This window comes from Sphaeramia orbicularis, chromosome 1 (genome assembly GCF_902148855.1).
Source record: "Sphaeramia orbicularis chromosome 1, fSphaOr1.1, whole genome shotgun sequence".
Taxonomy (NCBI): domain Eukaryota; kingdom Metazoa; phylum Chordata; class Actinopteri; order Kurtiformes; family Apogonidae; genus Sphaeramia; species Sphaeramia orbicularis.
In genome coordinates this window covers 35341872-35365541 of record NC_043957.1, presented here as the reverse complement: position 1 = coordinate 35365541, position 23670 = coordinate 35341872, and the positions used below count along the sequence as shown (strand labels likewise).

General features: G+C 36.6%; 1 protein-coding gene and 1 pseudogene across 1 annotated transcript in view; one reads left to right on the top strand and one right to left on the bottom strand.

The window, feature by feature from the left end:
- The window catches only part of prkcaa (protein kinase C, alpha, a), a 278370-nt gene that overhangs the window by 153386 nt on the left and 101314 nt on the right, over positions 1–23670 (top strand). The window contains 1 exon segment of the mRNA XM_030136372.1: positions 1496–1504. Coding sequence (XP_029992232.1) covers positions 1496–1504 — 9 coding nt within the window.
- LOC115420810 (protein kinase C alpha type-like) overlaps positions 9222–23670 on the bottom strand; it is a 38351-nt pseudogene continuing 23902 nt past the window's right edge.

The following is a 23670-nucleotide window of genomic DNA, read 5'->3' as shown; positions in this document are numbered from 1 at the left end:
CATGAAGTTAGAACAAAGATCACCCATTATAATAAATATGATAGATATTCGGATTTGTTGCTCTTTATAAAGGTACAGACTTTAGGAGGGAACACAGGGGTTAAACAAAAACAACATATTTTTGACTGAATTTTCTCCAAATTTGATCTTTTAAAAGCAATTTATCACAATTTATTATAATATAATTCTCTGCATCTTCCATTTTTTTTGTTTTTTTAAATTTTTAAGTGTTTTCCAATAATTGATTTACAAACAATACATTGGTTATATCAAAACAGAGTAAACTGAAGAAAAAATGACTTGTTCAGCAAAATATATCATTAACTGATCATAACAGTGTTTCCACGTTCACTATGGAACCTCTGAACGTCCAAATGGGTCATAATTAGTGACGATGAAAAGCTGAGAAACGGAATTTAACCTGAATTATTTACATGTATCGATAAACAGTTGTTAATTATTTTGGATCAGTAGATGCTTTTGGTCATCTGTAGCTGTTCAGGTGTTTGAAGGTTAAAGTCTGGACAAACTGTCTAATGTTCATGAGAGTCTAATTTCTAATGATTTGTTTCCTGATGTGATATTTCAATGATATGTTCTTTAATGTGTTTCTACTTTTTTCTAGGTCAGTATAAGGGTCAGCCAGGGTTCCTACAGGTTTCTACAAGTTATATTTAAGACTTTTTAAGACCTTTTTAAGCCTGCAATGTAATGTATGTATGTAATGTGTATGTGTGTGAACTAATGCTATGTAATGTGTGGGTGTAGCCTTAATTTTTAAAATGTTTCTAATTTTATGAATGCTGGTACTTTACATCTTATCCAGGGACAACAGCAGAAAAATAGCTTTTTTGCTTATACCGGCACATTTACAGAAATGTTCATTAATGTGTACTGTCCCTGCTAAATAAACAAATAAATAAATAAATACTTACAACAGAATTTAATGCCCATTTCATGGCCATATTGGCAAAAATTCAGGACTCCTAGAATTTAGGAAATGTATTTATTTTCTTCAATGCTTTGATTCCCATCATTACGAATCATTTCTCACCGGGGGCTGCATAGTTAGCGATAACTAATTCCTAATTTCAATATAAATTTTCAGGTTGGAACGGGTGGGCACTGAGTTGACAAATGTTACTTTCTTTGCAGCTTGGACATTTAACAGACACATTTAAACACATACAGCAAACAGGTTTATGGCAACTGAACTTAAGATCAAACATATCACATTTAATACCTTTTAAATACTTTTATATTTATAAATTAACTCTTAATCAGCCCTGAGCATTGTAAAGAGGAGCTGATAATATTATTTATTTTTTTGTTGTTGTTGTGTTTTGTTTTTTTCCTCTTTTTTGTGTTAATAGGTCTGAAGGTTTGTTGTGTAATTTTTTTTTGTATTGTGTCTGTGTGCTTCCTTATGTCTTAGTACATGTTTATGTAAATGTATAATTAAAAAAAGAAGACTTTTATAAATTATTAAATACAGATTTGTAAAGTCAAGTGTTAAGACTTTTTAAGACCCTGCAGGAACCCTGGCCAGCGAACCAGATGGGTCTGAAAACGATGATATAATATATATTTTTTTATCCTTTAGCCTTTAGGATCGCTCCCACTTTCAGTAGCACTGCAGAAAAAACAGACCCCTAATGTCAAAAAAAACAAGATTGAAAGCATCAACAACAAAATATGTCCTTGGTAAATTATGTGGGAACAATTTTAATGTTTCCAAAGTTACAAACCCAGATTTATTTGACAGTGTACAAAGGAATGAGGCATGGCACCTATGCTATGAGATAAGACTGCTGACTTATCTCAGAGATCAAATTTAATCTTAGCAGCAGTACTGTCAGTAATGTTTGCCATTCATTACATACACTGCGCTGATGATGATAAGCAGAATATGTGTTGACCTGGAGAAGGAAATAAAACAGGCCTGTTGACAAGTTCAGAGCTCTGCTTGCCTATAATGAAACATAATCACTGTCTGAATGTTTATATGCTGCTTGTGTTTCCTGAATTTCAATCATTTCGGGTTTACACACATATTTTGCACCTCAGCACAGCGATTTGTCCTTGATTCTAGGAATGAAAAGAAGTCATGTCAACCTAGAGGAGAGCCTTGTGGATTTCAGTGTTGCCAATCCAAGGACAAAATGACTAACACACTAGAATCTGAAATGGAATTGTGTTGTGTTTTACTGATTTGGCTTAAATGTTACAATAAGCCGACATCCTTCCATTGGTGTAATATTCAGTATAACTTCTAAATCATACATCCAAGGTGAGAGCACAAACATACATGCACATACATGCAAGAGCCTTCAGTTAAATCCCTAATCTGTGATGCACACTTCAACATGCAGCTCGGTCACCTTGACACCTCTCCTAAGGTGTATGACATGTGTGATAAACATACTTTATGTGCTTAGGCGTCTTGGGCAGGTTGGCTCAGTGTGACTATCAATGTGGGAATGAAACATCCTTTATATTCCACTCTACGGCAGCTTTATCATACATGACTTGATCAAGCAAACCAAGCGGAAAATGTAAATTGCTTTGCGGTTTCAACATTTTACATTTTGTGACTCCTCAACTTGTCATTTCAATTATGTTGCCAGGTGTGCAGGTCTGATGCCATGCTCTTGATTGCTTTTTGTGTTTACAGTTCTGCTGTTAAGACATGATGGAACATAAGAACAACATGTAATTGATGAACAATAATGTACTAATTCACCTGTCAATTTACTATTGTCACTTTGAACTTTGATCTGTCAGAAGATAAGATGTTGGACATAGAAAGATAAGACAAGACAAGACAAGACAAGACAAGACAAGACAAGACAAGATAAGATAAGATAAGCTTTATTAATCCCCCAAAGGGGAAATTCAAATGTACAGCCGCACAAGACAATAAACATAAAATAATAGAAAAATAAAAAAGATTTAAAAAAAAACATAAAAAAAAATGAACTGACCAAATGACATAAATGGTAATAATAATAAATAAGGCAACAAGTGTGCAGTAGACGATATTGACAAGTGCCATATGTTGAAACTTTATTTTGTTACAGTCATATTCCATGTTTATAGTTCTATTCAATTTTTTTTTTTTTTTTTTTTTTTTTTTTTTTTTACTATATTCCTTGCTGCATTGTGGGCCTTAGACCTAGACAATTTCAGTCTTCGGTATGTTCTGTACAGCTGACAATAAAGCTGACTCTGACTAAATTGTTTATTAGATTCTTACAGTCAAGATTTGACAAATTTACAGGTGCTTTGCAATCGTGGTCACAGATAAAAGTGTAACTGCTCTACAAGGTTTATCTATTTTCCATGTTTCTCAGCAGGCACATATGTATGTATTTTTTTCTTTTGCTACTTAGGGTAGGTTTACAGATATTTTATAAAGTCTGACAAACTTTGGTTGAGGAATCATTAACTACCATGTAGCAAACTAGTACTTGGAAACACCGTTCTTATCCCTGAAAGAAAAGGAAGTTTTACAAAAAGCCAAATCTGTAAAAAAAAAAAAAAAAAAAAAAAAACCTACTAATGCAATGGATAAATGTTTATTTCAGAGATGAGTGAATATAATATGCTAAGTTAAAATGTTTATTCTTCAATGTGAAAACAACAACTGTGGAGCAAAGACCTACAGGTGACAATGAGCGAAGATGTCTGGACTGCGGTTCTGAAGCAGATTCATTCCTCCTCTATGTGTGCACGTCATTCTTTAATTCACTTGAACATTGTACATCGGGCACACATGTCAAAGTCCAAACTGACTAAAATGTTTCCCCAAACTGATTCTACCTGTGATAGATGTAAAACCAGTGAAGCCACACTGTTACACATGTTCTGGTCCTGCTCCAGTCTTGAACATTACTGGAGGAGTATTTCTGAAGCACTCACTACTGTACTTGGAGTCAGGATCACCCTTGACCCTTTTACCGCATTGTTCAGCATTGTTCCTAGAATGCTGCAGCTACCCACAGGTGGACACAAGGTGGTTGCCTTCAGTACTCTTTTGGCACGCCGCCTTAGTCTTACTAGATGGAAGGAACCTGCCCCACCTTCTGCTGGACATTGGGTCAGAGAAGTGATCTCTAATCTTAAACTCGAAAAAAATCCGATATACATTATGTGGATTGGAACAGAAGTTTCATAAAGTGTGGGAAATCTTTCTTAATCTTTTTTTGATAACACCTGGTCAACAACAAATTTATTGTTTAAGTTTTGTGAGCTGATTTAGGATCATTTGGGTGCTGAATCCACAAATCACATTAATTTTGCTCATCAGGTCAACTTTCTGAACTATGCTACATATTGGCTTTTAACATTTTTGCTTACATTTATGGGCATTTTCACATCATATGATACAAAATTCTTTCATATTTCTTGCAATAAACGAGTTCAGAAGATTTTACTTCTGCCAATTTATGATTGTTTTTTTTTAATATTACAGGTGAATGAAACCGGGCTTCGACTAGAAGATCTTGCAAAAAATAAGCCTGATGTATTCTGCTAATCTGCGGTGAATACACCATTGTACCTAACAGGAATCAAGTCACACTGTTTCATAAAGTGTGTTTACCAGTCTTATTTTGGTTATTAATTATTATATTTTGTGAGAAGATCAAATTTTTCAAAATCAAATTAGCAAAAAAACCTGACCTGAGTGAGAAAAACAGATGTCATTTTTGGATTTAGTGGTGCAAAATGGTCCTAATTTCAGTTGAAAAAACCTAGACAACTTGCAAAAACATTTTTTTTGTAACCCGATGTAATCATACAACGCATGTACAAGGCCCTTAACAAGTTAAGATGTATGTGTATGTAACACTCTGATATGTAATTTTATTTATATCTACAGTGCCATATTGTATATTCATATAGATCTGGTGACAGCAAGGGGTTTGGAAAGGTTAGTTTAATTTTTTTTCTCTTTTCTTTTTTTTTATGTGTGTGAATGCCTGTGTGTATTCTGCATTTTGAAATTTAATAAACACATCTAAACAGAAAAATGTTTAGTTTATGTATATGCATGTGTTAATTTTATGTTTGTTTTTTAATATGTATGTGTTTTGTTTTGTTGTTGTTTTTTTTTAATATGTATATGTTTTGTATTTTGTATTTAACTGAAATAAACATTCATTCATTCATTCATTCATATATGCATATAGAATTTGCACTTGCAGGATTTTTACGGTCTGACTTCCCCGCAGTGCAGTCCTTGACATACGGGGCCACGAGGCTAGGCCAGATCTGAGAGTGAGAGTGCACCCAGCTGGCAGACTACATCAGACAGATGATGACAAGGAAGGAAAAGTCATTTGCAGCCCTGTGCCTCCTCACAGGACGTGTCACTGTCAGTGAGAAAGCGTCTTCCTACAAACATTATACTGTCACTTCTAAAATAACACAACTCACACCTTGAAATGTTCTTGAAACATGTTCTTGTCAATCAAACGCTAAGAGCACTTCCCTAAAACCTAAACAACCTGAATTAGTTTGCATAATTGAAATGGATAATTACCTCCTGAAAAAAGAAAATGTGTTGATGTTTCATGGAGAGTATTTGATGGTTCTGTGGGTGAAAATATTTACACTCCTATTTCAGTGGCTCCAGAGTGTCATGATCTGTCAGCAGAAAGATTTAACTAACTTTGAGGAGGACCCTGCTGTTTCTGTTGAGAAAATTAAAATGTGAGTTGACAGGGTGACTGGATACGGCGTGAACAAAACACAGGGAGTTCATTCCAAAAAAATAATAATAATAATAATGAGAGGTAAAAGAGACCAAGGAGACAGGTCTCTATAGCAGAAAAGACTCTTCCCTGGAACTATTTTATCCAAGAACTTTTAAGAAACAGATTCACATCCCATATTTATCATTTTTAAAGCTCGTTATTTGGTGCAGCTTGAAAAAAACAAATCTACTGAAACAACATCTAATACAAGACAAAATCATACTTCAGACAGTTTGGCCCACATTTCACAACCCCATCTAAACCCTACAGACATTTTAAAGTTTTAATACAAAGAAGTAACAAATTTTGATATTAATGTCAAGTCAGATGTGAAATTATTGAATTATTAATTAATTATTTAATTATTTATTATTTAATTATAATTAATTATTATTATTAATTATTGCTCAAATTATTCATATATTTTGTTTGTGCATCCGGAACTCATCACTGCCATATCTATTTGAAATCCACAACAAGTATTTTTCACATCACCGTCTGGGATCATAATAAATTCATACATGAACTTTACTAAGACGAATCTGTGTCTACATCTGTGACCGCCAAATGACTCTGAAGTAGTGCTGAGTAAACTGCACCGAGCTTTCAACAGGTAAAACTGCAACCGCATCAAATTCAAGAGAAAAGAACAAGAGTAGAGTATTTGCAGAGCCCAGGAACTTATGCTCTTCCCTGTTTTTCCTTTTCCTCTACTGTGTTCATCTTCCTCAGCCACCCTCTCTCTCATTCTCTTACTTACATTCTTCTCTCTCTCAGGCTCCTGGCAAACACTATGCATGCATTTAAAGAAAGGGCAGCAGTGATGCCAGACGGGCACTGGGGCCAAGACTAAGACATGCATAAGTACTTCATTGACAACGTTTGGAGTAACTGCTTACATAAACGATCAGCCATAACATTATGACCCCTGACAGGGAAAGGGGCGTTTATTTCAAACATCTCATTCCAATGGGACCTGTCGGTGAGTGGGATAGACTAGGCAGCAAGTAAACGTTTAGACCTCGAAGCTGATGTGTTAGAAACAGTAAAATGGGCAAGAGTTGGAATCTGAGCAACTTTGACATGGGTGATGGTTAAATAACTGGGTCAGAACATCTCCAGATGCTGTTGTTTATTCCCAATATAACCCTTCTGCTGCCGTCGTCTTGTGTCTTCGTCTTGAGCTCGCTAGGGTCTCTTCGACCAGACAAAGACAGCGGGAGGGGGAGAATTTATATGCAAAGTTGCGATCCCAAGGGCTCACAAAATTACAAAAAAAATCCAACTACGATCTGCAGTCTACGGATACTGTGTCAAACTGTGACTAAAAAAATATTGCTGATTAAAGCAGATAAGATAAGATAAGATGCATATATTAAGATAAGATAAGATAAGATAAGATAAGATAAGATAAGATAAGATGCATAATATAAGATAAATTGTGCTAAGATAAGATAAGATGAGATGCATAAGATAAGGTAAGATAAGATGAGATGCATAAGATAAGGTAAGGTGAGATAAGATGCATATATTAAGATAAGATAAGGTAAGATGAGATGCATAATATAAGATAAATTTTGCTAAGATAAGATGCATGAGATAAGGTAAGATAAGATGAGATGCATAAGATAAGATAAGATAAGATAAGATAAGATAAGATAAGATAAGATAAGATAAGATGCATAAGATAAGGTAAGATGAGATGCATAAGATAAGATAATATGAGATGCATAAGATAAGATAAGGTAAAATGAGATGAGATGCATAAGATAACATAAGATAAGGTAAGATGAGATGAGATGCATAAAATAAGGTGAGATGAGATAAGATGAGATGCATAAGATAAGGTAAGATGAGATGAGATGCATAAGATAAGATAAGATAAGGTAAGGTAAGATGAGATGCATAAGATAAGATAAGGTAAGATAAGATGAGATGCATAAGATAAGATAAGATAAGATGAGATGCATAAGATGAGATAAGGTAAGATAAGATAAGATGAGATGCATAAGATAAGATAAGATAAGATAAGATGAGATGCATAAGATAAGATGAATCTGACACAATAATAGAATTAATAGCATTAATAATTAATACCAATATAATACCATTACGTTGTGTACAAAAACATCAACATGTATCTACCATGTTCCTACTTTTTGTTGGCTGACTGGTTTTGACCCATTGTTACTGTTCAGTTCTCTCCTCCTCTGGATGATTCAGCTACCATATACCCCTGGTATCTGAAACATCCCAGGAGGATGTTTAGTCTAATTACTTTTGCAGGAAAGGTACAGCTGTGTAAAAAAAAAACAAAAAAAAAAACCTCTGAAATTGAGACAATGTCCGTTATATTTAGTGACATGCACTCCAGTACAGTGGGGTACATCTGATTCACTAGACATAAAAAAAAACAAAAGAACACGGTACTTTTATGTTTAATTTCTCATTAATTAAACGGTTTATTTCAAGAGTACTGTAATATATTTAAACCATCAAAAACTGAAACAGCTGCTGATCACCAAAATCTACTGATCTAAAATATTTAATAACTTTTGAACCACTAATTTTATCAATACATGTAAGAAAAAAAAAATGCAGTTAGTCAGCTTTTCATCATGACCCATTGGGACATCCAGAGGCTCCATAGTGAACGTGCAAACACCATCATTCATTCACCAATAAAATCAACATGGTTTGACACAGTATGACAGTGGTTGTAGACACTTACGTTTATATTCAGTTAATGATGAAAAAGTCTCCTTGTCTTCAGTTTTCTCTGTTTTGACAAAATAATCTTTGAGTTTACTCTAAAGGTTTGTAATCATCTACAAAACCAGTAAAATAATATAGAAAAATGTTTACTTTTCACTGAAAAATGCAGAGAATAATCCAAGAAATAGACATAAATAACTTAGGAAAGGTTAGAGGAAGAGGAAAAACCTCATTTGGAAGTCAACACAAATACATTTCTGGGTCTTTAAGGGTTAATATAAATGTAATCTAGTATATGTACACTCTGATAAGACCTATTAGTAAGGAGTGTATTGGATGTTAAAAATGTTCAATGGACTCATATTTGAGCAGCGGAGTCAGATAATACATAAACATAATAGTTTTTAAGAGCATTTGAGCTATTCATCATTTGAGGTAAGTCATCTTTGTCCTATTCATGCATTGTAGGTAATTATAAAAGTAAGCATTATGTCAGGTGGTACTACTGGCCCATAGAAGAAGAAAAAAAAGGACCTTTTTTAAGGCACAGCTCCATTAAAAATGAATGTTAACAGGAAAAGGAGAGGAAACTTCTAGATGAGTTTCCAGTAAAGTATAATGTTCTACTCTTTCCTCCAGTAAATGGACTTAGACTTCTCATATGTTCTAACTAAAAAAAGCTCTACAAAAATCTGACACAGCAGCAAGTTGTTCTTTTTTTCCTCCCCTAATACAGTTACTGCTAATGTACAGCAAACATATTCACCTGCCCTTATGGGTTATTCTTGGCCGTACAAGGTGGTTTATGAAAACACATTTGCACTGATAACAGTTTCTACTCACCCCTTTACAGATGGAGACAGCCTCTTTGGATAGGGACTTAGGGTAGGAGACATTGTGCTCCATAATGGACTGGAACAACTCGTCTTCATCCTCTCCATCAAAGGGAGGCTGATGGGGGGAAAGGACACAAAACTGGGTATTTCATCCTTTATCACACAGCAGCAGATGAAGCAAAACCTGCTGTTTTGACCACTAACAGTATTTCATTAAGTTCAAACACAGGGCAACGTTTGAACAAAACAGGGGGGTAAAAGGAAAAACTGAAAGGAAACAAATTAGGAAAAAACCACCACAGATAGAAAAGGAGAGAAAGTGCAGAGTTTGTGCAAGTTTCAAGAGGAGACCTTGCAGGGCAAATGGAGTGGATGACCCAGCTTTTCTCTCTCCTCACAGGGTGGTTATCATCAGTAACCATAATGTTGGTGTTTTGACAGTCCATAAAATGAATTATTCGTCATTTCCACTCCACTGGCGCCTTTGGCTAGAGATAGCTTGTCTGCGTCATGCCCCCTTTACCTGATTTCACACAGGGTAGGGGCAGCCAGACTAAATGAACATCTGAATAGGTTAAAACCTTGTTTTTATTTAATTGTTTAACAGCTGACAGTTGCCGACACAACTCACACTTAACATGTACTCCTTTATAGCAGCTGTGCTGCATAAAATATGTTTAAAAAGACAAAGATGTCTTAACTCATTTAGTGTTGTGTCTCAGAGACATGTATTATTTAAACTTGTGTATTGTTCTTCAATGCCTTGAGAGACTCGTGATTATAAAATATGCTATGGCCTCTTTGTTAGAAATTATTTCCTTCAAAAGGTGGTTGAATGTGATTTTAGACACATAATATATTGAAAAATGTTCAGTAAAATGCTTTTAACCATTAACCCTTTATTGGGTAAGTGACTATTTTTGGTCATTTCCGCACACAGACAGTGACATCAGTAGTTCCAGTGAGGACAGTGAGTCAACAATCTCAGGTCCAATGTGGTCTACAGGGTCTGTAAGGTCCACCTCTGCATGAACAGTGAGCGTACCTGCTTTGTTAGGTACCATGAAGTAATGGTACTAATGTAAGGAATGATGTTCAAAGGGATCATGTGGATGTGGACGGGTCTGGATCAGCACTTATGTTGGTCTAATGTTCTAACAGTGATGTTCTAATGTTCTAAAATACATGTTCCTTTCACCTTACATGTGTTTTTCTTGTATTTTTTATATTTACTTCTTGGATTTTTTTGGTTTTTGCCACTTACGGGTAAAGAACCAAATATGGTAACTTTAATGACCTCGATTTTCTACATAACAATAAAAAAATTTTGAAAAATTTCACAAAAATAATAAAGTCTTCTTAGGTCCTCCAATAACACACTAAAGTTGAAATTTTGAATTTCAGAGTGTTTCAATGAGTGAACTATAAAGGGTTAAAAGTGACATTTTAAGCTTTATAATACCCATTAAGCTGGATATTATAGATGTAAACATGATAAATATAATACTTTCTGAAGCCTATCATGAAAATATGAAAAGACAGATGTTCAAAGCAGAATACTTTGTCTACTCAATTTGTGACAAATGCAGGAACATAAAAGCACAAAGAACAGACAAACATTTGGACAAGGATCTTAGTCTGTGTCAAGATTCAGAGTTCAACCACCGGCATAATTTTTGATCCAAATATTCATAGAGCATAACTCAATGTGAAAGTAAACACAAACCCCTCTGACCTTTTTAAACATAGCTGGGTTTAATCCTTGACCTCACTTCATATATTGAATTTTAACAAACTTATTTAACAGCCATAAAAACAATCAATGTTTTCAGCTGAAGAGACAAGAACATCTTAGAACAGACTGAGTGACTCATGTCAGTAACTATTTAACAATGTGGTTCACCCTGACTTCACTAATTGTACAAACAACAAAAAAAACAAAAACAGTGAAAAACAAAACCGTTATCACACTGACAGAACAGAGGGGCCACAAAAGTACATTCAATCTGCCAATTAAAGTCACAAACACAAAATGCTTGCAGTGACAGCTAGTTGCCAGGACAGCCTGTTATGTGCAAACACACACATCTGGCCCCAAACATTTATCAAAAAAAAAATTAACTGCATTAAACAGAGAGAGGCTTCACCACCTGGAATCAGCAGGAGATTACGACACTTTGTTTACATATGTGTCAACGTTTTATGGCTGAGAAAGTCTACAGTGTGCACAACAGTAAAGAATCAGTGTGGGAGAAACTTTAATGTTTGTGTAATGATATTTGCATCATTGCGAAAATTATATAATGCCCTAACAGTACCGCTAACAGTGTGATGTGTGTGCGTGTGTGTGTGTGTGTGTGTGCACTACTCACCTGTCCTGCCAGCATCTCGTACAGCAGCACTCCATATGCCCACCAGTCCACAGAGCGTCCATATGGTTGATATGCAATGATCTGTGAAGAAACAAAGTTGAACCTTCACTCAAACAATGAATTCTCTTCATTAAAAATGAAGCATCATATGCTGCAGGAAACTGCAAGAATAATTAAATCAGCTTAACCCATAAAGACTCAAACATCCACCTTCAACCAAAATCATCTGCTGTTGTAAACCATTTAATCCCTGTTGATCCACTAATACATGTAAATAATTGGTGTAAAACATAGTTTTCATCTTTTCATGGTCATCAGATATGACCCATTTGGACATTCAGGCGCTCCGTAGTTACCGTGGAAACACTGTCATCTTCTACAACATTGATTCACCAGTAAAACCCATGGAATTGGATCAATGACAGCGGATGGAGACACTTGGTTTATGTTCAATTAAAGGTGAGGTCCGAGATGTTTTCCTGGAGCATTTTTTACTATATTGCTTAAAATCCGCTTCACACCCCGACTACAACCAATTAAATGCTCTAACACAAAAAAAAAAAAAAAAAAATTATTCACCTGTGGAACGGACAGGACTGAAAAAACACCATCCAGTCATTTTAAGCGCTCAATCGAAATGATTGAACGGTGATATGTCTATCAAACTCAACTGCCATTTGTCCCTCCCCCAGTATGCATACCCCTCTTTGTGCAGGAATCGTGCGTTCTCAGAGGTTTGGAGCACTTGTTCAGGAAATGAAGCCAGAGCCAGAGCTTGGCTATATTAGCTATATTAGAATGGAAAGTTCACTAGCAAACTGTTTTGTCACTAACATAAATCATTAGGAAACGTAACGTTACCAGACAGGTATGAACTGGGGCTGTTCTGTAGAGTGGAGGTGGGGAAGGAGACTGAATGAGGTATGCATGGATTGGGGCCGGAGCCAGGCGAATTATTGCTGTGCAGCACTCGTGAACCCTCAAAAACAAGCATTGCACGTGGCAGCACTCTGGAGGCGTGGCTTCGGGGGAATGTCTGAAGAAAGGGGTTTGGACTTTTGAATTGAGTATTTTTCCAAATGTAGCTAGCTCGAACTGTTTTTCTAAGATCTCATACCCCACCTTTAATGATAGATTTTGCAGAAAAAGTCACTTTTTCTTCAGTTTTCTGTATTTTTGATATGATAATTCTCAACTTTACTCTGAGCTTTTATGAACATCTATATCAGGGGTGTCAAACTCGTTTTAGTTCAGGGGCCACATTCAGCTAAATTTGATTTGAGTGGGCCGAACCAGTAAAATAATAACATAATAATATATAAATAACGTCAACTCCAAACTTTCCTCAATGTTTTAGAGCAAAAAAGTAAAATTACATTATGAAAAGGTTTACATCTACAAACTATCCTTTCAAAAGATGTGAATAACATGAACAAGCTGAAAAAATAAGCGTAATTTTAACAATATCCTGTTTCAGTTTATCATTTACACATGTACAGTACATTATATATAACTTACAGATCACAGTAGGTCTACAAATACACAAAACATTTATTAACAGGTGGAATATTGTTAAAATAGCAGTTCTCTAAAGACATTTCAGGTTGTTCACATTTTTTTGCGAAATTAAACTTTGTTTTAGTGTAAATACATGAAAATATTTACATTTACAAAGAGAAAAATTTGGAGTGATGAGTATTTATAAGTTATTGGGTAGTATTTTTACTGATCCGACCCATTTGAGATTGAATTGGTCTGAATGTGGAACCTAAACTAAAAGGATTGTTAATATCTCCAGTGTAATTTTAGCATTTCACAAATTCATCCCAAGGGCCAGACTGGACCCTTTTGGTGGGCCGGATTTGGCCCCCGGGCCGCATGTTTGACACCTGTGATATATATGATTAGTAAATGAAATGATGAAAATACCTAATCTTCATTGAAATAAACACAAAATACAGAAGACAATATTACAATAAACGGTGATAAACCACTTAAGGATGGTTTAAATATAGAGAAAAATTCATTTGAGAGCTGCCACAAATGTCACACTGGGTCCTTATGGGTAATGTATCGAGTATGTTTCATTTTTCAGCTCCTCACCCATAAACCGATGCATTTACATGTGACTATGGCATTCAGGTCATTGACATCAGCTATCCTTTATCCATGCTGTTACATGTATCTGAATTAGAAGTTCAGTTTAACTACAAAATGATGGTATTTTTCTAGCTGTCCACTACATCCACTACAGGAATATTTAAAATAAGCCCCAAATACACTGCGATTTATACTACAGTGTCATTTCTCTACAATTTGGGACTCATCACAGCATGGTTTCAAGTCATTTTATGCATACTGCCATCACTTGTCTCATTTTTATGTAAATCTAAATGCTTGCATTCTGAGTTCAGCCAATTCTGAGTGATCAAGCAGCTCCACAACATCAAAGATTTTCCCAAATTGTGTTTCCTAAATGAACTTGTTACATGCCAACTGATAGAGGCGCATTATACATTTTTTATCAACCTACAGACACATTTCGACACATGTTGACAGCAGCTATGAATATTCTCTTAAACATTAAAAATTCATAGTTGGTTGGACTTCACACAACTGACAGAGAAATAAGGCGGTGTGACCACTGTGGCTACCTATGGGAGAAGAAGGGTACAACATGGATGAGCTGACATATAGAGACGAACAACCAATCATTCTCACATTCACTTTAGCTTAATCAATTAACCTATTAGTGTATGTCTGTGGATGGTGGGAGGAGTCAGAGTACTCAGAGAGGATACCACCACGACACGGGGAGAACATGCAAACTCCACACAGAAAGGTGTTGGTGTCAGAATGGAACCCAGGACCTTCTTGCTGTGAGGGACAGTGCTATCCACTGCACCCCGTCATGTCAGCGGTGTTATCAGAGCACTGACATTAATGAAGTGGTGGATTTCAGGGTGGAAATACAGGGGTTGGACAAAATAATGGAAACACCTAACATTGTGGCATCATAGAAGGTGTTTCCATTATTTTGTCCAACCCCTGTACGCTCAAGAACAAATTAATCATCTTACTAGATGCTGGTTGTGTTGCAAGTCACAATGTGCTGCAGACAGGTAGAAGTAACATATGACTACCTGACATAGAATATAGTGGATCTGTGAACAGAAAGTGTGCATAGAAAACATTTAATGATCACATATAATAGTCCACTTCTGTATTAAACTTACAGACCAATTACTGTGACATTAGACCTTTATAACCCTTGATATCCCCCAAACATAACTTACCATCCTTCCCACCCTCAATAGGACTGGATAATGTGAAATAATTACCATATTTTGTTTTAAGCTCTTCTTATTTTAGTTTTATTTTACTATGCAAACTTTTATTTAAACCTGTACATATTTGTTTTATTATGGTGATTGTGGATTCTGGTTTGCAGTGATTGGCTTCTATTCTATTCTATTCTATGTCTATTCTATTATTCTATTTCTATTCTATCTATTCTATTCTATTCTCCTTAGTCAAGTACCTTATCTGGATATATGCAGTAAACATCTTGGCCCCTGTAAGTGTGACCTTTTCTCTGCCAACACAATGTTTTCTGTGGGTTACTCTGACATTGTCCAGGCCTAGAGCTTTTACCCGCTCTGACCATGTTCTCCAGGGATCACACTGCTCTGAAGACATGCGTATTTACTAGGGTTGCGAATCTTAGTTGTAAGGCTGATATGATAACATCTTGATACATCATCTGCGATACAAACTATTACAAAGATACGTGCGTGCCACCAAACGATGCAATACGATTCACACCCAAATCACAATACAGAGTGATTAAGCCATTCTGATTTCAACACATTCATTCTGGTAAAGAATAATGCAGTGCAATTCCAATGAGCTTGATTATTATTATCAAATGAAACCATGACTTGTTCACAAACTGGCTTTTGTGCAATTTCAGAACACGTGCCTCAATACAGTCGCGTCAAATAGTTAGGACGCCCCCCATTAAATCTTTATAGACCAACTAAAGAAATGCTTTGTAAATATGTTGGTAAATCAATATATTTGATTGAACGCACACAACCGTGGATTGAATGCACCTGGTCAGGTCCAACCAGCTGCGCTGAAGATTGTTAGAGAGACTTTTCAGGATTCTATCTTTTAAATAATGAAGACAAGAGTGTATTAACTTTTTCCTCATAAATAAATCATTAATTACATTTCACCACACATTTTAAATGGCATTTCTTTTGTTTCGTCTTTTTAGGTATATTTTCTCCACATTTTAGTAGAGTTTAAAATAAAGATTAAAATCCAGATATTTAGATATGGTGAAGAAAACCAAGATGTAAAGGAGGCATCCTAACTTTTTCGTGCTGAATCAATATAGTATTCAACTCCACTGCCAGTGCATCTGTGGCAAAGTTCGTGACACTTGTTCCGCAAATCCGCACAGTGCACGTTAACGTGGGTCTTCCGAAAAGAAAAACTTTACTCAAATAAACAGTAACACTTTTAAATGCAAGTAAAAATATATTCTATTGAATGGATTGAATTTTATCGATACAGTCAATAACCATCTCGAGATCTTTCCAAAATTTTCATTCACTCACAGCTTCTCTACTGGTGCACTCGGATCATGCACGAGTGTGTCAGTGTATCGGTACATACGGATAATCTTCCTGTCCCTAATATTTACATGTCACACACCCACCATCTTTGGAGCCTCCTCTCATACAAGCACTGAGTGGATGCAGCTACACACAAATAACTCCAGGTGTGCTTCCTTACATCCTGTCATACATTTATGACCTTTTCTGAGTAACCTCTGACCTATTGTGCTACGGACACCCTGAAGTCCTGATGTCGAGTCATCTCCTTTGAATGAAACCTACCCTGCATGTGACTCATGTACACAAACCCACATATACTGTGTACATGTACATGCACAGTTGTATGAGAGCATTTCTATTCTGTATCACTCCATAACTGCTGTTGCTTTAAACCTAATATACTACAGAGCAGGTAACTTCAACTTTAACCCTGTGTTTTCACCTTCATGAAGGGCATTCATTTTTGAAGGGATAAACTCACATGTGAATTATGCTGCAAACCTAACCTGCACCATTACATGTTATAATACAATAGTAGCTCCCACAAAATAAAAGCACTGCCTACTGATCAGTCAGTTTTCTTGGAAAATGGTGTTATGAGCTCAGAATTACTTTGTTAAATGACTTAACCTTAAACAAGCCTAATTAACCCATAAAGACCCAGTGCTCCTTTTGTGGCAGTTCCCAAATTGTTTCTCTCTCTGTAACTTTTCTTTAATGATTTATCCCCATTTGTTATTATATTATTCTCTGCATTTTGCTTTTTTTCAGTGAAAATCAGGTGTTTTCTTATATTCAATTCACTGTTCATGTAGATGTTCAAAAAAGCTCAGCTTAAAGTTGAGCGTTACTATATCAGAAACAGAGAAAACTGAAGAAAAAGTGACTTTTTCAGAAAATGTACCATTAACTCAACATATACCAAGTGTTTCCATCCCACTGTCTTTGATTCCAACTCCATGGGTTTTACTGGTGAATCAATATTGTAGAAGATGATGGTGTTTCCATGGGTAACTACCAAGCCTCTGAACATCAAATGGGTCCTATCTGATGACTATGAAAAGATGACAAACTGTATTTTACACCAATTATTTACATGTATTGATAGGATTAGGGATCAACAGTATTAAAAATGTTAGATGAGTAGATGGTTTTGGTTTGACGGGGATGTTTGAGTCTTTATGGATTAAAATGCTAAAACCTTGTACTTGTTGGTCTAATATAATCTGACAGTAACTTATTAGTTTGAATGATGTTTTTAATATTTGTTCTGTACTGGTTCTCTGACCATTTACATATAATAAAACCGAGGACTGCAGCTGAAAGAATAACACTAAAGTTGTCTTAAACATAACATACATCTAAGGAATTATTACCCCACCCCCAGATGGAGAGGCAAGGGGTATTGTTTTTGGTTTGGATCGTTTCTTTGTAACACTTCTACCAGCAAAACTATTGGTTCGATTCATACCAGATTGGGTTATGGATTGCCAGGACCCAGAATAGATGTCCTTACAATAGCTTTGTCTGTCGCCCTGTCACTGAGCTCAATAGAAATAGTGACATTGCACTTTACTAACTTTATTTAGTTATTATTCCATTATTTTTATCTATTTATTATTATGTGACTTCCAATTTTTTAATTTTTATTATTTGTATGTTCTTACTCAGGTTTTTATCCCGGATTGTTGTATTGTTTTATACTGTTTATCTTTTCTGGTTTTTATTATGTTTTATTGCATCTTGTTTTTATTTATTTGATCTCACCTATTTTATTTGCTATATCCATGCTGCTTATACCGATATGAATGGTGGAACACTGTGCACTTTACTGTTTTGTTTTTTGTTTTTTGTTTTGTCCTGTCTTTTTGTCCTGTCTGTAAGCGTGATCAAGTGCCTGTCTTGCATGTTCAGTGTAAGTGTTGTTGTAATGCCCAAGGCAATCACCTAGACTGCAAACAAATCTACCTATGGGTTATAAATAAAGTAACCTTGACCTTGACCTTACATTTTGGGGAAAAGGTAGGTCAAAGTTACATTTTTTTTTAATGATTTTTAAAAAATCTTCCCATTACTTATAATGAGCGAAATACGTGTGCTGAGGGCGGGATTTGCTGTGCCTGGCACCACTTATTAATGACTGTATTATAGTCCGATCTACTCATGTCTAGTGATGGGGCTGTGATATTGATCTGCTGTTGAACTTCAATCATTATGTTGGAATATTCACTGACACACTAACACAGCTGACTCCTCTTGCCAGCTTTCCTTCCTGGCTGCTTTTAGTCTATTTTATTTTGTTAATTCCTCATATTTGTTTAGGGTTGTAGCTCCAAATAATGTCTGTGTCATCTAGTGCTAACCCATCGTACTTGTTGATAAATTCATAAAACCTGTGTTGACATAATGACTGGATAACCACCAGTGTTCTGTTTACGATCATGGGAAACCTGGGTGTGTTCAACTCTCCTTATGGCTCAGGACCCTGACCTCTGCTTTGCCCATGGGCGCCAACAAACATACGCAGGCCAACCCACCTTCAGCTCAGCACTACACAGTCATAACACTGCCCTGAGGGGTGACTGGAACCTTCTGGACACACAGTACATCCACGTGTTTATTCACTTACAGGGAGCATGTGCACACACTGGCATGTGAATACACAAATCTTCTTGAACATCATCATGCAAATGTGGTAAACTATTATATAACAAGCTCACACCATGTGATATGATGAGTTCTTCTTAATATATCATATTTTCTCTATTTAATAACTATGTTTATTAGTGTATATCCTCTTGAGACCCAGCAGTGCATGTTTGTCCTGTAGGAGACAGGAGTTTCACAGCTTTACTAACAAAAAAAAAAAACAAAAAAACTGTTGCATCTGCTGTTCCAATCAAGATAATCAAAATTATTTAATGCAAGACAATCATTTAATGTAAGTGTATGTGCATGGGTATGTATATGGGTGTATATGTATATACAGCTATGCTTCTTCTCTCTCCTTTTCGAATATGACTCTTTTTCTTTTTTTGTGTGTATTATTATTTTTTACTTCCTTGCATTTTCATTTCTCTATTATGTTGTGCAAAGAAGTCAGTTAGTAGCACTCAGGAAGCTTGTACCATTTCCATACTGGAAATAAATCAGTAAAAAAAAATGTATAAAAATATAAAGACATGTTTAAAGAAAGTCTCAGGAGGACATGTAAAGCCACATACACATAAATACAAAATGAAGACATGTCTATCAATGCTAAAACTGTCCTACAATCATGCAAATTGACACGGTTTGTCCAAAACTCCCAGGGATATTTGAAAGAAATTACTGTAATATGCTGTTCATAGCAAGAAATTCTTAAATCTGTATGGTGTGATGATGTGAATGTTTGACTCACAGGTAATTCGACGACTAAACACTGTCTGAATATTACAACACCTTCACAGAGACTTATCATTATCACATATAGTCAGGTTGAGACCAGTGAATGCCCACAGAGATGACACTGAACACAGAGATGAGCTGCAACACATCAGAGAGCAACTGGTGCAACTTCAGAAAGGTTTGTAAAAAGGGGGCATTGATAAGGATGCACTATCATTCTATTTTAAATGAGTTCCTTCGACTTCAAACATGGAGGATAGTATTTGTACTCTGCTATTCTACATTATACAGATCATCTCATTAAAGGAGTGATATTTTGCTTTTTTAAAATGGAATTATCATTTTAACATTTCCCTGTGGTCTACATAAACTGTAAATGCTCTGCTTGGGTCTGAATTCTTCATTAATGCAGCTCCACAGGTCCATCCTCAAACCTATTTTGAGTAATGACATGAGACAGGTCGTTTTGAGCGCTGGCCCTTTAAATGCACATGAGCCACTTCATGCCCCACCCCCTCCAGGTTGCTGACTGTGCTGCTCTGTCCCCTTCAACCACTTGTGTTTGTCAATACAACCAATAACTGAACATTTTAGTTAATCAGCTCAAAGTTTGGGCATATTTTCAGTATGGACTACAACCGCTGCTGCTGGCAAACAATTATATCGTACTAAGAGAACTGTTCATCGGAAAGTCTTGACCTTATGTGCAAATGTTGTAATTAGTTATAAAAATGTAACAAAACAGATTGTAGAAATCCACTCAATTTTTGCCAAAATTAATATAACGATAGCTTTGCAGCACCTGGAGGGTTCAAATTCAAACTTTTTGATTATTAGGGTCCAAATACACAAATAAATGTACCAAAGACTAATAAAAGTGGGTCTAGCAAAATCTGATCCCTTTTAAAACAGATGGAGGCCATATAGAGAAAATGAAAATTATGGTATTCTGTTATTTCTGTACACTATGGGCCGGATCTACTAAGATCCCAATTTGTGTGTACTAATTTCCGTGCACAATCTAGAATTTTGCGTGTGGGTTGAACTGTGGTTTGCGGATGATTTATAAAGACTGCTTGCGCAAATGTCAAAAGGTACCAAGTCTTGGAGACCGCCCCTATTTAAATGAGGATTTGGGTGTGCTAAACTGCTGTGGCTACGCTAGCACTAATAGTAACAGTGCACTGAATGATCCAGACACACAGAAATGTAATGTTGGAGGAGTTTTGTCATAGAGGTATTGCATGACTCATTTATTCATTTATTTTTCATTTTAAAGGTGGGGGGGGGTAGTTAGTGATTGAATGACTGTCAGGTTGCACATAATTTAGTCCCACTGTAGCCTAATCTTGGTGCGTATTTTTAATCACAATCATCAAGAGTGGAAAAGAGTCCCGTAAAGTGTGTGGTGTGTGTGTGTGTGTGTGTGTGTGTTGTGGTGCATACATCTCAATTATATTAAAATTAAAAATGCGTTCTCTGCATCTTGTTTCATCATTTCAACTGCAGCCATGTGAGCGCAATTACACATACAAATCATTTGCACCTCCCTTGAGACGTGTTAAATATAGACGCAGTTTTCTATGAGCAAAATTGCTTTTGGGTTTGATAAATCACTTTGCGTGTGCTAAATTAATATATTTACATTTTCTCCTCCCAGCACAAGCACAACTAGGGATGGGAATTGAGAATCGGTCTTTTGAGAACCGGCTCCCAGTAGCTTGAATCCTTGGAATCGTTTGCCTGCCTGCTTAACGATTCTGCTTATCGATTCTGCCGTTGTTGCACATGCGCGATGACATCACGCATACGCTTCATTGTTTTGGTCAGAACGTAGCCAACATGGTGTTGAGGCAGAAACGGTCTAAAAAGACGACACCAGGTCCGCTTACTTGTAACACTTGCTAAGTTTCCATGTCTTCAAAAGGGTGGAATCCCTCCAATCTGCTCAAACATTTGTCCACAGCATGTGACTCATTTACAGGAATGTCATGTATTTGATTCGATACTTAGCAGCGCTTGTAAATGTAGCGGCACAGTGAATGCCAGGCCCAGTTCCGGTTCCAGTGCGGGCAACAAACGTCGTACCCAAATACAAGTTTCCGAAGGTAGGGGAAAGGAAATGAGGTGCACAACAACACAAGACAAGTCGAGCCGAGTTGAACTGGTTCCACGTTGTAGAAATGCGGCAATAGAGGAATTGGTAATGCGTCTTTAGTTTCACTTTCACTGCATGCCACTGCCCCGCCCCCGCCCTCCATTCCCCCGAACCAGGCCCGGCGTCATCTGTTATTATTATTTGTACATACTGTATATGTTATATTTTCTGTGCAGAGATGGAAATATAAAAGACAATTCATGCAAACACACCCGTTTGTACTCTTTTATTCCCTCACCCAATGGGAATCGATAAGAGAATGGATAAGAGAATCGATAAGGAATCGGATCGATAAGCAAAATCGATAATGGAATCGGAATTGTTAAATTCTTAACGATTCCCATCCCTATGCACAACTGCATGGAAACACCCCATTTTGCATATTCATTGTGGCAAATGTACTAACTGGATGCAGACGCGCTATGAAAGACGCAACCTTTGAAAGACGCAACCCTCAGTGCACACTGTTAGTAAATCAGTTTGTACATGTTTTTTGCGTGTGCAATAAGCTTGCACACGTTTTAATACACCCAAACCTTTAGCAGATCTGGCCCTATGGGTTAAATGGTGATGTCTGACTTCCTGTAGATAAAAGATAAAACACCTCTTCCCACTTCATGTGTTCCTCCTGATTGAAATGTGTCTGGAGTCATCCACATGAAGCATAATGAGAATAAGACCGTCACCCAGAGGGCCAGCACAGAGATTAAATGATGAACACCGTCAGCAGTAAAATGTGTTTAAGGCTCCATATCTTCATCCTCTTGCCTGAAAATGAGCACGGTGCCTGAGAAGGTTGAAAAGCACTAAGTTAATCCTCCGATTCCTCGTGTCTTTGGTAATAAGACAGTGGGGAAAAGTCCTTTACTTCAGGGTTTTTAATTAGCTTGCAGGTCAAGGATTCTGCGGGAGGAAAGCTCTGGGTGAAATCCTCTGAGCGTGCCTGTTTAACCCTGCTTCTTGCTTAATTCATGTCGACCTACAGTCTGACTTGACAGCTGCCAACACATTTTGACATGCACTCTGAAGATTTGTTTTCACATAAGATTTGTGCTGCCACTGTTGAAATATTTCAATATGGCTGAGGGAGGGAATGTATAGCATTGGACAACACTTACTTGCCACAAACAGAAACATCTCATATGCACTACTACTACTGTTTATACATGCCACACATCTGATACAGTACTGGTTTACTAATATGAGACAGTTTTACCATGATAGGGTGAAGTAGGTCAATACTAGACAGAGGATAATTTAAATCCTACTGTAACATGGCATATTGTTGTGCTGTGTCACTGGGAATTGACCTCAAGGTCTTTCTTGCAAAATCATGTACAACAGGGAACTAAGCATGGAAAGCGGTGTAGAGACATCAGGTCAACGCAGTTCTGACCTGCAGCCCTGCGTCGGCTTATGCCATGGGACAAAAACAGAAAAGAAAAGAAATTGAAACAGGCAGATAGAGGGGGAGGAGAGGGGGAGGGGAGTGGAAGGGAGGGGAAGAGAGAGGATTCAAGGACAACAGTCAGATGGTGTGGAAAATCATGAGGTGACAAGTTTCTTTGTCATGTCATCGCCACCAAGACACTAAAATTATTGCTGTTAATGGGACTAAACTGCGGCAAAACCACCAAAGCTACATCGATCTTGGAACTTCCAGTCTTCGAACTACACCACCAGATGCAGACAGAGAGCCTCTTGCATCCTCCTGACCCCATCACCCTGAACACCAACTGTTCACTCCCCTGCCCTCTGGAAGGAGGCTGCGCTGCATCCAGGCAAAAAACATTCAGACTGAAAAACAGCTTCTAC